The sequence below is a fragment of the Polistes dominula genome, unplaced genomic scaffold (genome assembly GCF_049000335.1).
Source record: "Polistes dominula isolate Pdom_NZ unplaced genomic scaffold, Pdom_raw_medaka contig_25, whole genome shotgun sequence".
NCBI lineage: Eukaryota > Metazoa > Arthropoda > Insecta > Hymenoptera > Vespidae > Polistes > Polistes dominula.
The window spans coordinates 3,945,381-3,961,233 of NW_028301094.1; the positions used below are offsets into that span (position 1 = coordinate 3,945,381).

General features: G+C 35.2%; 1 protein-coding gene across 1 annotated transcript in view; it reads right to left on the minus strand.

The window, feature by feature from the left end:
* LOC107063752 (uncharacterized) overlaps window positions 1-15,853 on the minus strand; it is a 260,720-nt gene that overhangs the window by 114,736 nt on the left and 130,131 nt on the right. The window contains exon 3 of the mRNA XM_015315817.2: window positions 5,657-5,733. Coding sequence (XP_015171303.1) covers window positions 5,657-5,726 — 70 coding nt within the window. The 5' untranslated portion in view covers window positions 5,727-5,733. The remainder of the gene's footprint in view (window positions 1-5,656; window positions 5,734-15,853) is intronic.

Sequence of the window (15,853 nt, forward strand, 5' to 3'; positions counted from 1 at the left end):
AAAAAATTTTTTCATTATTCTCTAGCACTTTTTGCCTTACGTAAAGAAAATTGTTCAATTCCCTTTTTAAAAAGTCCTTTGATTTTTCATTAACACAAACTAAATTTGAGTGTACTCATCGAAGAAATTTTTATTACTTTTCGGTATCTCTAATATATATATAATTTTAAATTATACATTGATGAATGATACAATAATAATTTTTTTATGTTACAAAAATCTTTTTTTATGGTTATTTTAAAAGCAAATCGAACTTTAGTAAAAAGAAAGAATATATATATATATATTTATTATTAATACTAATAATTGTAATTTAACTAATTTGTCAGAAAATGAAATCAAATGATTTAAATTTGTATAGTTAATCAAAATTCTATTCGAGCAAACATTCATCGAATTATCTATATAGAGCCTACTTCCATACTTTTTTCCCCTATTATCGCAACTTCTAAGCTGCGTGCAACAGTAGTGAAGTCCCTCGTTCGAAAATTCACGGGGTCGGAGTCCCGTTATCGCAGAACCACTGGGAGAGAACGTGCATATCAGCTTTGTGGTCAGATAAGGGTGATTTCGCGCGAGTTGTTGAAGAGAGAGAGAGAAAGAGAGAGAGAGAGAAAGAGAAATTCACGGTGTAGAACAGCCGAGAAAATTATGCGAACCACCGTTGAATCGGCTCGTACACGAACACATGAGTTAGATGATGCCTATGGGTTCCCGGTGTTTGGCGAGTTCGACGGAAGGGAGAAAATCGACGTCCCTTCTCTGTGATTCTTGGTTTTACACTCGGTCGAGCGAGAGAAGGGTGTGTTGTGAAAAGTGAGAGAGAAAGAGCGAGAAAACTAGCATGTGTTGTTGCTTGATGCGAAAAACTGTGGAAGAAGGGAGTGTTGGGAAGGGCTAGTAGAACAAGATAGGAAGAGTAAGTAAGCGTGAGTTGAAAAAGGGGAAAAGAAAAGAACGAGGTTGAAAAAGATGGAAAGAAAAAAGAGAGAGAGAGAGAGAGAGAGAGAGAGTAAAGAGAGTAGAATAAGAACGTGTTGCGAACTAATGCGTTACGATCTCGATGAGAGAAAAAGGTTTGCTGTGGTATGAAATAAAATGAGAAGAAAGAGAAGAGCACAGGGATTAAAAGAGGAAAAAAATTTGGAAGAAAGAAAGAGAGAGAAAGAGAAAGAGAAAAAAAGAAAGCATGGAAGGGGGAAAGAGGAAAAGATAGATAGATATATAGCAAGAGAGAGAGAGAGAGAGAGAGAAAGAGAAAGAGAAAGAAGAATAAAGGGAAATCATCAAAGAGGATCGAGCTAAATGGCCGTGGAAATAGAAGTGTTTTTTACGAGGTTACCCAGCACTCGAAACTCAGAGTGGACTCGAGCCCTCGCTCGCTTGCATTTCGCTACCCCTCCGGGGGTTTATGATCGCTCATTCGAACCCAGCCTGAGCATACTCGCATGTACGCCAAAGTAGTATCCCATCTAACGGAGAAACTCAGGTGAGGGAGCATTCGTGGTAATAAAAATAACACCCGTCTCTACTATCCTTATCGTTTTCTTCATCTTCGTTACAGAAAAAAATAAGTGAATAAACAATTTTAAACATAAACGAGTATGTGATTACGAAAAAATCAAATTTTCTTTAATTTTATAAAAGATACAAGAAAATAAAGAAAATAAATAAATTTAAAGAGAGAAAACATAGGTGGTATTAAGGGATGAAAAAGAAATGTGATATTATTATTATCATGTAACTGTGAGGATCCTTTTTATACGAGAATATTTTCTGTTATGTTCAGTGAAATTTTTATGAAATCGAAAGAAAGAAAGAAAGAAAGAAAAAAAGAAAAAAAGGAAAAAATGGAAAAAAAAGATTCTCGACACGTTAACCGAAAGGTCGCGTTGTTCATTTCCTGCTAATATTCATTCAGTCTCGACCTGTATAAGGGGGAGAGATAGAAAATGCACTTTTATTACGACGCTGCAAAACCACCGGGCCGAGGAGGAGAAACGAATTCAGCGGTTCGCGTTGTCTCTTCTTCGTTTCTCTCTCTTTTTCTCTCTCAAGAGTATTTTTTTCTCTTTATATCCTACCTATTCCCCTTTAGCCTGTAACCGTGCACTTTTCTCATCGTAAAATTAGTTCTTTTCCGATGAAAAAGCTTGTTTCTATCAAAGTTTGCCCGACCCTTTTTCCACGTAGATTACTCCAAAGCAGATGTTCTTTCTCTCTTCTTCTTTATCTCTCTTTCTCGCTATTTTCTTCTCTCCCTTGGTCTCCCTTCAAAGTTATTACAGGATATAACGAATTTGAATTATAATTCGCGTGGTAAATTGCTGAAGAGATGCGACGGCCACCGCAATGCTAAATTGCATGTATATACATGAAAGATGAGCTTTCTTTTTTCTTTCTCTCTCTCTCCCTTTATCTTCTCTTTATTTCTTCTCGTTATACACTTGTTCAGAAATGAAGAGAAGACGAATCGACGAAAACATCGAAGAAACTCGTCTCTAAGCATAGCGTGCATCGAAGTGCCTCGATTTTACGCGCTTTGTGTACGTGAACGAGACAAAGCGGCGCCTTGCCGTGAACTTAACACGTTCCTGATATTCGAGATAATAGGATGCCTGTGCTTCGTGTGCTATGACACGTATATATAAACACGCATACATGTTACTTACGCAGAGACGCGTATGCACGCACACAAAGATCTCCTCTTTCTATGTTCCTAGTTATATCTTGAATACATTCATACATATATGTATATATACATATATGTGGTTCGCAAAAGCACGTAGATTTACCGTTTCCACAGTCAGCTTCAACGAGAAACGTATTTATGCGTGAGCGTTAACAATGTGTGCGTTAAACCGATGGAGAAAGCGAGAGATGTTGCAAAAACGAAGATTTATCTAGATGCCTCTAGCATACCACCGTAGACCGAAGGAAATGACACTTATTAACTCAACTTCTCGAGGCTTTTAGCCATCGACTTCACTGAAATACGAGTGGGTAGAAATCAAATTTGTGAAAAGACAGAGACGAATGGCATAGCTATCCTTCCACTTCCTATACTTCCTGTCTGTCCGTCTATCTGTCTGTCTGTTTATTTCTATGTCTATCTAGTTCTCTTTCTTTCTATATATGTATCTATCTATCTATCTATATATGTATATATCTTTCTTTGTTCTCACTTTCTCTCGGTTGGTTTAATCCAATACAAGATCTCGTCTATGTGGTCTGACCAAATAAGAAAAGTGAATTTCTTTCTATTTATTTGTCTATCCATTTTATCGAGATAAAATAAAAATTTCTATTATTGTTCTTCTCTATTTTATCACATGTATACAAAAATATTGATTTTTTTCCCAAGTAAATGTGAATTCAATTCAATGTTTCTCGGCCCATTAAAAAGAATAATAGAATCTTTCTTATTTTTATTTAATATTTATTTAACGAATTTAATTTAATCTCATGTAACGTTGACATTTATTTGATTAGAAATTTTATTGTTAATTTATATAAATTCTATTTGCTTTATCCCTACTGATTCCCTTTGCGTGTACAATAAATTTTCTTCCGTCTCTTTATCTCTCTGTCTCTCTCGCGATTTCCCTCGTGTTTCGTGCCATTATCGAGTTTCGAGTCTTTCGAGAGTTTCGGCGAGCTTTCAAAGTGGCGACACTTCGATCTTTCGACAAAGAGAGAGAGAGAGAGAAAGAGAGGAAGAGGACTATGCTGGGGTGTTCTGGCCGAAGCGAACTCTTAAAGCCGCCAATTAAGTCGGAAGGGTGGAAAGTCCGGTTTCCCCGTACGCTATTCTTCGACGCACTGCGGTTCCTTTACAATCTACCTGTCGTAACCGTAACGGTGACTCGACGAACCAGCCACTTTGCTTTCGATCGTGCGAATGAGCTTTACAACCTTTCGCGATGGGGTCAACTTTAACTATTGCTCGCGGTTACTTTACTGGTAAATACCAAAATTGTTAGTTATTTCCCTAGCTAAGAGTTGGTAAGTAAATAAATATATACATCCGTTCTCGCGTGCATTCGTTTGTAAAAGAGAAGGAGAGAGAGAGAATAGTTTCGAGAATAGTTTCGAGAATATTCGTGAGAAAAAGAAAATAAATAAATAATTAAAAACGATACAAAACAGAATGAATTGTTAATAATCTAAAAGCATTTTTAAAATAGTTCGTTGATTCCTAAATTGGTGTTGGTTCCTCGCACGAGAAGTTTGTTCGTGACAAATAAAAATAAGTCTCGAGAAAATTACTCCCGTGTGTATGAAAAAGAATAATTAAAAAAAAAATTATTAGCAGAAGAAAATAAACAGGGATAAGTAATCGAAAAGTTCTTTCTTAGAAATTATGACGAGGATTTGAATAAAACTAGACAAAGTTCTATAACGCATCTAGGAAATTATTCGCAAATTCTGTGCCACCCGCGTAAATGTCACATAAGTGAAAGAGAAAGATAGAGAGATGGAGAAACAGAGACAGGTAGGCAGATAGACCAAGTGAGACAGAAAGAGATAGAACGTACGATGTTTGAATTCACGAAGACAAACCGTGACTTATGCAAAGATGTTCTGCTGTCTCTGAAAATGTGATACGACGAGTGGTATCTGCATAAGCAGACATGATAACGCCTTGCGAGTGGTACGCGACTATGTCGGAACTTTCTTGTACCTGAGACATAATTATACACTTATATAATTATATATATATATATATAAATGTAAGATAGTTAGTTGTATATTAAGGAAATTCTTGACAGGTTAGAAAAATTTTAACGAAATAGATCAAATTAATGAGTAAAATAAGGGAGAAAAAACATTTTTTTGTAGAGAACAAAATAAATAAGAAAAGAAATAAAAATAAAATAAAATAAGAAAAAGGACCAACGTCCATTGACAATAATAGGAACATCGTATTTACTTAAAATCCTGGCCAAAACGTCTAGTCTTGTTCGTCCAGGAAACGAGGCGCCATTCAAAGCGAGTACAAAATGTTGGAACGTTCGGTGAGAATAAGACCGGTGGAAAAGGGGAAACGCGAAGACTAATTTGTCTATCCGAGTACAATTGAGAAAAGGATGGTAGAGGAAAGGTCCGCCGTTATGTGGCACGGTTGAGTGTGCATTACGTCGAGACTGAGAAGGAGATGGAAAGAGATGAAGGGGGTGAGAGGAAGAGATAGAGAAAGGGATAGACGGGAAAATGAATGAATGAGAGAGAAAGAGAAAAGGAGAGAAAGAGAGATAGAAAGCCATTCACGAGTCCTTCCGACGTTATTACCACGATCATCATAATCCACCCCTCGACGTTGTTTTCGCACGGGTTCACGACAGATTCCCGAACGACCTTGCTGGATTAAGGATCTCATTCTCTTCCATCTCTTCATCTCTCTTTATCTCTTCTCATCTCTTTCTCTTTTTAAGATCCAACTAACTCTATACTGTATCTCTTCCAACATTCTTTCATATAAAACGATAAAAAAAACAACCTACTTAAATGGATTTTCCGGCATATCGACTAAATTCGATTACACAAATCGTCGGACAACATTTAACTCTATAAACTCTTACTTTTTTCAATTATCGAATGAGATTACGAATGAGCTCATTCATGGATTAGCCATTAATCTATGATATTTACTTACCTGTTCGTGGTGCACCCAGGATACTGGAGTGGAGCAGCAGGAAGCACGTCAGCACCAATGGCCGTTTCATCTTCGATCTGAAAAAAGAAACAAATTGTTCCTTACAAATAGGTTCATAAGAAATATTAATTTAAACATGAATTTATGCTATACGATTGAATAATGAGAAAGATTTGTTATTTAGAATAAGAGAGAATTTTTTATTTTATTTTCATTTTTTTTTTTTTATTTTCAAAACGTATATTATAATATATGCCGATGGAAAAATATTTCGTCTATCTTTCTTTCGGATTAGCCATGAAAGTCGATGGTTATTGATGGATCGTTCTTAAGATATATATCCCTCGTTCATCGAGATTGATCGTTCCTTCTTTACGAGTCAATCGGAATTCACCGTCAAAGTCCATTACGGAGTTTCGCGTAAGATCGTAAGATCGAATAGAATATTCTATACCTAGTTTAAGTCAGACTCAATCTTTATGGTGAGAATAATCGGTATACCTGCCTTTTCGTAATATCGTTCGAAAAAAAAAAAGAAAAAAAAAAGAAAAACAATTTTTCTCGATATAATCATCTCCAATTTAATGAACTCGTTCAACATTGTCCCATCGATCCAATGTTCATACTTAACAAAAGGATCATAATCGACGTACGTTTAGCTCGTAAACATAAAACTTAATGGATGAAGGGAACACCGAGAGAGTGAGAGGACGATAAAAAAGGAAAAAAAAATGAAAAAATGAACTAAACGAGAGAGAAAGCGAGACAGTGAGTAAGAAAAAGAATGAGTGAGTGAGAGAGACAGCTAATGGAGAACGATGGTGTGGAGCAATGTGGTAGAGGAACGTAAATCTAAAAGGAGTAAAGAGAAGATAGAGAAGGATGAAGAAGAAGAGGAGGAGAAGGAAGAGGAGCAGAAGGAGGATAACACGCATCGACGCGGCCATCTCTAGCGTTAGAAACCATCGGAATCCTGTTCCATCTTTCTCTCTTTCTCTATCTCTCTGTGGTTCTCAAGGAATATAACCGTTCCTGTGCGCCAGCGTGTGAAAGTATGGTAGTGAGAGAGAATAGAGTAGAAGAATGTATGTGTATATACTATACAGAGGGATAGAGTAAGATCGTTGTAGTTCTCGGTTCCGTGTCAGCGTGCGTGGAATGTAATACGGTGGCTGGTAGCGTCACATGGGCTATTTAGAAGGAACTACCATGACGTTGAGGGTGAAAAAGAAAGAGAAAGAGAGAAAGAATAAGAGGATCGTGAAAGAACCGGTGCAACATCTTCTGGTGGAAAAGAAGAGGAAGACTAGATGCCGAAGGCGATGTGTTTCTCCTTCTTCCGAATCCCCAGATCCTTTTCCAACTTCTTCGCGTTTCTTTTTTCTCTTTCATTTTCTTTTTCTTTTTCTTTTTTCTCCCTTTATATCTTTCTATATCCCTGTTTTTTTTCCTCTCTTTCTTTCTTCTTATTCTTCTTCATCATCCTCTTCTTCTTCTTCTTCTTCTTCCACTTCTTCTTCGCGTAACATCGTCTACGACGGTCTGTACGAGGAGTTTTTTTTTCCCCGTTAACCACCACCCACCCATTCCCAGTCTTTTCTACCTCTATGCTCTTCTCTTTTTTCTCATTCACGTAGGATGAAGGGGAGAGGAGGGTGAAATGTTGCAGATGCAGCTAACTCGAGAAGAGGAGAGGGCAGCTTCCAGAAGAAGAGAAGAAAGTATTCGCTCGGCCGGTTTGCAAGCCTTCTACTTCCTCTTCCTCTTCCTCTTCCTCTTCCTCTTTCTCCTCCTCTCCCTCCTCCTCGTCCTTCACCTTCACATCCCTCTATTTCCCCATCTCCTCTATTTCTCTCCTTTCTTCGTGCTTGCGAAAAGCCAGACCATTGACACCGGATGCTCGGCCCGACCATTGTTACTGCGACGGGCTAATAAAGAAAAATAAAGGCTCCTTCGTGGATATTAGCTTGGTTCTCTCATGCTCTTAGGATGCCAGGTCTGGCATCCAGAAGAACCCGCGAGCAAAAGAAAGATGGATAGTGAGAAAGAAAGAGAGAAAGAGAGAGTAAGGGGAAAATGCAGCAGACATTCAGCTTCACGGCTTCCTTTATGCTTTTTTAAACGGCAATGTATTTCAAAAATACATGCGGTACACCGTTTTTTCAACACTTTTTTTTATATTACCATCTGATGTAAGAGTACGTATATGGAAATACAATTATTTAACAATTATCTTGAAAGTTGATCATTAATTCGAAAACAATGAAACATTAAAACTTCAGTGGATTGTAGAAAAACAGCTGATGGATGCATAGTTTAACGTATTTTACAGCCATTTAGTTTAACAACTTTCTTATCGTTAGTGTATTCCAATAACACAAGCAGAACGATGCATTAATTATTAATTAGCTTCAAAGTTTTCCTTTTTTTAAACAGAGCACACGTTGTTTCAAAACATATGCAGAACGATGTTTTTCTTTTTCAAGTTGTCAAATATAAAAGTATAAATAATAAGGATAATAACGAACGATCTTCTAGAAATTTGATTGTTAATTTGAAGACGATAGAATACTAATACCGATGATGCTTGAATGGATTGTAGCATAACAGCTGATAGATGTTCGGATTAACGTAGTAATCCTTCAATCCTTCGAGCAATGATACTAAGGAGTATGACAATAGTCCGTACCACGTAGTACTGTTTGACGATCAAGATACATCTAAAGCGGAATAGCCTTGTTGCCATATACAGTTAATGATACAACGAACATTCGCGAACGCGTATGCGTACGTCCGTAAGGGAGATGTGGACACGGGATCATTGTACGTGCATGGTGCTTAATGTCTCGAGAGACAGAACCGATCCTGCGGACAATGGCGCGTGGAAACGCGTACGGGTGCTTTGGACAGTACTCCCTTCGCTTCGTCTCCTGAGCGAAGTATACGAGCTTAAAGGGAAGCTTACATACATATAAACCTAAATCGTTAAATGGAAGGGACAATAACGAAGACGAAGAGAAATAGAATGTGAGAGAGAGAGAGAGAGGGGGAGAGAAGTAAACTAAAGGAAATAATTTCTGTTCGATTTAGTCGTGAACATGAAACAGGTCATTACGTGCATATAAACTTAAATAGTGAAATGAAAGGAAAAGAGAAAGAGAAATAGAGAAACAGAGAAATGTAAAATAATTTTCGTTCGATTAATCCATGAACGTGGAACAAATTGAGACAGTGAATAAACGGAAATTAAATGATAATACAACGAAGAGATAAAAAATATTGCGATGATAGTAGAAAGCAAAAGTGGAGTACTTAAATCAAGACAGAAGGTTCCAACATTTTTTCGAATTCTTATATACATTCCAATATCGTGGAACAGGATAACAACACGTCATCGAAAAAAACGTTCGTATTAGCAATTTTAAAAGTACAAACTATATCGTAGAAATTAATTAGTGTATTTGCGTCGCGTCGGTGAATGCCCTATGCTCCCATCTGGTAATCGAATAAAGTGTGTTGTTTAGAGATGATTTTCGTAGCGGGCGGTTTAACTAACGTTAATTCTCTCTAATACCGTTTTAACGAATAAATGCCGTTTGTTATCTCTTTCTCTCTAATGTAGATACGAGAACGCCAGTAACCACCAACACTATCAACATTACCACCACTACTATTACTACCTCTACCACTACCTACTGCTGTTTCCGATGAAAGTGGCCGCAGAGGAGAGTACTTTGGAGTGCAAAGAGGGATTTTAATTTGTAGATAATTACCGAGTGAGCTCTCGCTTTCAAACGAATCGTTCCATCCACGAATGTAGCGAATGGTGGATTAAAAAGGGTAAGGAGGACGGGACGGGTTAGGGGCCGAGGGTGGAAATGATGATCAAAAATAATATCCCAAGGATACTCGTGAACGACTAGGGAGATTTAATAGTAATCGATGTATTGAACGTTCGTTCCATCCCTCGCATCCCTGACAAATCATACGAATTTAGACGATTTAGATACGAGCCAATGAACGATCGAACGAGTAATGACGATCGTTTAATTGAGTTTAAAAGCAAGAGAGAGAGAGAGAGAGAGAGAGAAATAAAAAGAGAAAAAGGAAAGATATACATGCGTAGGATGCAAAGACTCGGCAAATTGATACTGTAGGGCATGCAGATTATTATACCGGAATTATTTGGACGATATTTATTTGTAGATATATTACACGTGTATTAAATTTTACTCGTATTGAAGTTAATCGATGCATTTTGTTTTTGTTAAATAAATATTTTCTCATTTTTATTATTAAGTTTTTCTCAAAAACGTGATTCACGATATGTTTAATTAAAGAAGAAGAATCAAAATATATGTTCCAATATAATTCTAAAAAGAAATTAATTTAAAGAAATGTTGTAAAAATGAACAAACTAAAATGATTAAAACTTTCTACGAATCTCCTCATATATTTACGAATATACAAAAATATAGAATGAATAAAATAGACATAGAATGTGACCATTGATCGCGCAATAATCGGTTTCCTTTGTATTTATTGTTATTATCGATACCGGTGTCGGCCGATACTAGATCTCATTAACGATCGAAAAACTCCAGACAGAACGTGTTCATTAATTTTAATGGCACATTGGTATAATGATTCCTGGCGTACGTATAGCCACGCTTGATTTACACGCATGTAAATTTAGTAAATGTACCGATTACGCGAATACATCCGTCGATTCTCGATTCTTTTCCACCTCACTCTCAATCATCATCTCCCATCCGTCCGTCCGTTCATTCTCTCTATAATCGATTCACTTTACGATTTAATATGATACATGTATGACGTTCCGATTCTCTGCATTTATATTTTAACAAATATAAAGAATTACGAATAATAATAAAAATCTTTAAGATATTTAAATACGTTAATATACATATTATATATAAATATAAAAGGAATCGAATAGATCGAAATATATCGAAATAGATAGTTAGATAGATAAAAAGAGATAGAAAGAAAAAAAAGAAAAAAAATTCGTTAAATACACGATAATGCCTGGCTCTTGCCATTATTGTTCCGCTAAAATATGTATATAAATTTCGATAGAATTTCAACGCAATCGGAGCCGCCGTGCTTCGTTTCAAAATTATCCTATCGTTGAATACAATTCGCTAAAGAATGCAATATGAAAGAGAAGAGAGAAGCTTTAAATTACTGCCATTGATTAATCTTTGCCTGCGAAAGAGCATAAATGACGGTATTAACATGAGAGAGAGAGAGAGAGAGAGAGAGAGAGAGAGAGAGATTGAGAGAGAAAGTCTCTGATTTTTGAATCCATAAAGCGAGATCATGTCTGAATAATGCCTCTAGTATCGTTTCAACGTAGCCATCGTTATTTTACGTAAATACGTGTATGGTGTGGCTCTATGTGTGTGTATATGTGTATGTGTGTGAGTTGAAACCTTCGGCAACTGTCGATATAGATGAATTTGCATGGATGAATTTGTGTTCGTGTATGGAAACAGTAAGTATGTGTATGTGTTTATCTGTGTGTGTGTACATATATACATATATATATAGGTGCTCACACTGAAAGCATCTTTGTGATCGTAACCGTTAGTATTAGTATATACATACGTAGTTGTATCTGTGTAATTTCAGTACAGAGGTATCATATACGAGCGTACACGAAGCGAACGGATTGAAATCTGAACATCGATCGAGACAACGAATTCCACACTAGCTCGATGGCACGTACGAAAAGGCAAGAGCGACACTGTGAGTAGAAATACCTAAATGCCACGAGAATCCGAAATTTTTTGTCGTCCGATACGGAGAATACCGTACTGAGCACATACATGTAGATACTACGCACATGTCTGGTATTCAATTAATCCTTACCGAAGAGGAAAAAAGAACCACATTGATATATGCATACATGTATATGTAAAGAGAAAAAGGAAAAAAAGAGAAAAAATTTATATGTATCTAAATTTTATGTTATAATTTTATACATAATATGTATGTATATAATATAGTAAAATATAAAGAACGAGAAAAGGAAAGATAAATATTTTTACCTATATTTATAAATATATAATATATAAAAAATGATGCATAAATGCATGGTATATAAGACGAAATATGTACATCTAACGCAAATAATTATTGAAATATTATTAATTAGTACATTGTTAAAAATAGAGAATATCAAACATTATATCAAATCTAAATAAAATGATAAATGTGTACCTACATATAACAGGGTAATACTTTTAAACACGTCTGGTCGAAAACTTATAAGAATGACGACTGAAAAAGGAAAAGGAATGGGTAGAAGTTAAATGTATCGAAAGATACAGTTTAACGATTATTTAATGTTTTGTTTATGCATATATATAGATATATCTCACACTACTTGGCCGGTGTTTACATTCGACTCTCTCCTTTATTGTCATTTTTATTTTATTAAAAATCTTGCCGCCGAACTTGTATTTACAAACTTGTAAATACTTTGTTTACGTTCGGTGTTCGTCGAGTATGTATTTCGTAATTTTTTTCATATTTATTGTTAGCCTTATTCGAACGCTATGATACGTAACATCGATATTACAAGAGTATAAATTTTATTTCGCGTATACGTGTTCGTGTTTTATTCCTATGCAAATAACATGCATATGTGCGCGAGTGTTTTTTACTACTGCTGGTGAGTAATATACATCTGCATACCTATATATGTCTCTGCGTTAAATTGTTTAATTGAATTAAATGTTGTAAATCATAAATTTTATTCGAAATGGTTAGACGTTTTTTAGGAAAACATATAAACAGAATTTTATTATACACTAAAATAATAGTTTTAAAAAATAACGAAGTCGTATTGAAATTCGATCTATCTCTTTATATTTTTTTTAGTTTTCTACAAGAATATTTAGTTATCCATTCTTATCTCTTCTTGTACTTTGAAAATGAATGTTTTGATAATCGTGCTGTTCTATCGAATCTAATCTACAGATCAAATATTAATTTCATACTTTAACTATTTGTTTCTTGTAAATTCACTTATTACCTAGTTGAAGTATGTAATTCTATCTTCTTTCCTATTTTAACTGGTTAATTTAATTATTTCATGAAATTATTGATATTTTACTAATTAACGTTAACGCACATACATAAATTTATACAGAAGTATTAAGATTTACCATATTTTCATTCATAAAGCTATATGTATATATGTTATAGTAAAGTATTATGACAAAAAAGTATATGTTGTTATATCTATAGATATATTATACTTTTTAAAAATATATGTATTACATGCACTCGTATATAGTTATTAATATAAATATGAATGGGATGATCAGTCGATAATAAAAAAATATTCTTTCAAAGTATTTCATTAAAAAAACCGATATTGATGTTTCAAAGAGGTCATTAATTTAACGAATGATTATTTTCATCGTAATCTCTTAAAAATCTCTGATCGTACTTATCCTCGTACGTTCGTTCGCTTATCGTCCTGATCCTGACGAGCTAGACTCGCCCTATAAATGAAATTATATCCGGCTTTCACATGAAGACAGCGAACCGTGCAAGATTATAAAAAGCAATTTCACCACATTCTCTTCGTATCGATACTATCATGTATTTACTTACGTCAGAGGAAAAGAAGAAAAAAATGTGTTGACTATCTAATCGAGATCGAATAGATTATCAATCAACAAACATCTTTTTACATTAAATTAATTCAATCAGACAATTATATCGAAGATAATAAAATTAATAGTAAAACAAATTACATTCGTTCAATGCAATAAAATCCAAGAATAAGAACAAAAACTGACGAAACACATACCGAGAGAGAGAAAGAAAGACGAACAAGTTTTTGTACTTCTTTTTTTAAGGGGTATTAACTAAACGAGAGACGAAAGGGGGAAAAGAGATAGAAAACATTTTTCATTAGCGATTTTCGATGCATCGCTTTGTTCTTTCGTCGATTGCCATCTGCTGGTTCCTTCTATCTTGCCTCGCGATAAACTATAGGTTCCCGTTTATTGCACTTTTCATGATGCATGCTCACTACTAGACAAACACACATAGAAACTTACAATCACCCATACGGAATAACATTCTATCTATGGATACTTATATACTATATAGTATTTGTATATACACGATAAAAAGGACATATCTACTTCTCATACATAACTATGTATATAAACGTATGTGTGTATATATATGTGTCATATATGTATACCTACACACATAGAACATAGAAGTAAAAGAAAAGAGAGAGAAAAAAGAAAAAAGAACGGCAAACCCAAGTATGGTTTCGTTGAGAAGAAATAGGAAACGTGAAAGAATAAAAAGAGCGAGAAAGACAAAGAGAGATTGTAGACAGACGCGTTAACTGATAATCGATAACCCTTTTCTCTCTCTCTCTCTCTCTCTCTCTCTCTCACTCTTTCTCTCTTTCCTCGTATTACGGATAGAAAATATTGACGCGAGGCAACGACCATCGGGCAAGCGATATTAAACCGTTTCCACGCCCTGGATAAAATTTCCGTCCTATCGTGTTCTAGAATAGGAGTGAAATAACATTTGGATTCTTACGTTGCACGAATAAACCGTTATCGCAAGGACTCCGGTCATTTCCTTCCTTCGTTTCCCACCCCTTTTTATTCTATCTCTCTCTCTCTTTCTCTCTCTTTCTCTCTGTATTTCTATGATATCTTTTATTTTTGCCTTATATACAAAAACAAAAATAAAAACATTCGCGTAATTTTCATTACAATTATATGATAATTATAACTTTTAAACGTACATTTTCACTTCGATCGTAATTTATGCAAACACTTACAGACTCGTTTTTTCGAGTGTACAAATAAAAAGGAAAAGGGAGAGAAAGAGAAATAGAGAGATTGGAGAGAGAGAGAGAGAGAGAGAGAGAGAGAACAGGGTGATTTTCAATGCACGTTTCTACGTGCGTAGTACTTCATTCGGTCATGTGTAATTAAATGGAAAATAATTGTGCATGCTTAACTATAATATTAATATTTAGCTATTATAATGAAGACTACGTTATATTCGCAAGTACACATCAAATGTTTCATTTAACGAATGAATGATTAAATGACTTTGTAAACTATATATATATATATATCGATGGATAGTATTCGATTATGAAAAAAGAAAACATCGATGTAGGACGAATAGGTATCGGTTAAAAGAGAAGTAATGTTAGGTGTTCCGATTAAAAGGAAAAGAAAGATACGATTGGTAGCTGGCTAGAATGGCAAACGAAAACAGTTTCAATTGATAATCGATAGTACCTTTGAAACTATCGAACCTATAAAAAGTATCGACGATAGCAAAGACTTGAAATTTTAACTGACAAAGATAGAGTGTTCTAAAATATAAATAAGTAAAATACTCTAATTTGTTACTACAATTTACAAATTCCTTTTTTTCTTTTTAATATCTAATGTTTCTCTTTTGTACTTTCCAATTGAAAAAGAATTTAAAAAAAAAAAACAAAAAAGAAAAAGAAGTATCGTTATAGGTCTCTCGAGTATTTAAACGTTAGTGTCGAAGACTTTAAAAACTGAAGATCTTAAGTGACTCTTAAGTGCAAGAGAGCGTATATGAGATCTTTAATAACGGTGTTACGTGTAGCGTAAGACCTAGAATAGGTGAAATATTTAACAGAAACGCTTAGGTCGTTTGCAGGTAATGCTCGGAAATAACTTAATCACTTAATGAATTTTTGAAAGAATCTTATATGCGTTAAATCCCGAAGGATCGGAAAGAGAAGATAGGTAGATGCGTTAATACACTAGAGTCCAGGATGATACGAGACGTCCGGAAAAGCTGCTAACTGGAATGGCGCATGGTTGTACGACGTCGAGCAAGAGCATGATCCTTCGTGAGCATGCAACAATCTGTGCGTGATAAATGATCTCGAACGGCCATTATGCGGTTGATTTGAGCAACGCTCATTCATGTGCAACGCTGCCAGAGTACTTCACTGTCTGTGCGAACGGACCATTCAGGGCACACAACTATAGTCGCATCGCAACTCTGTAGTCGCCGTATTCTGCCACGGGTCCTCTCTTGTTTTAACCCTCTCGCCCTCTTTACCAACACTATTACCATGTAATCGTATACGTGAACAAACTCACGTACGAGTGAGGCGAGAGATTT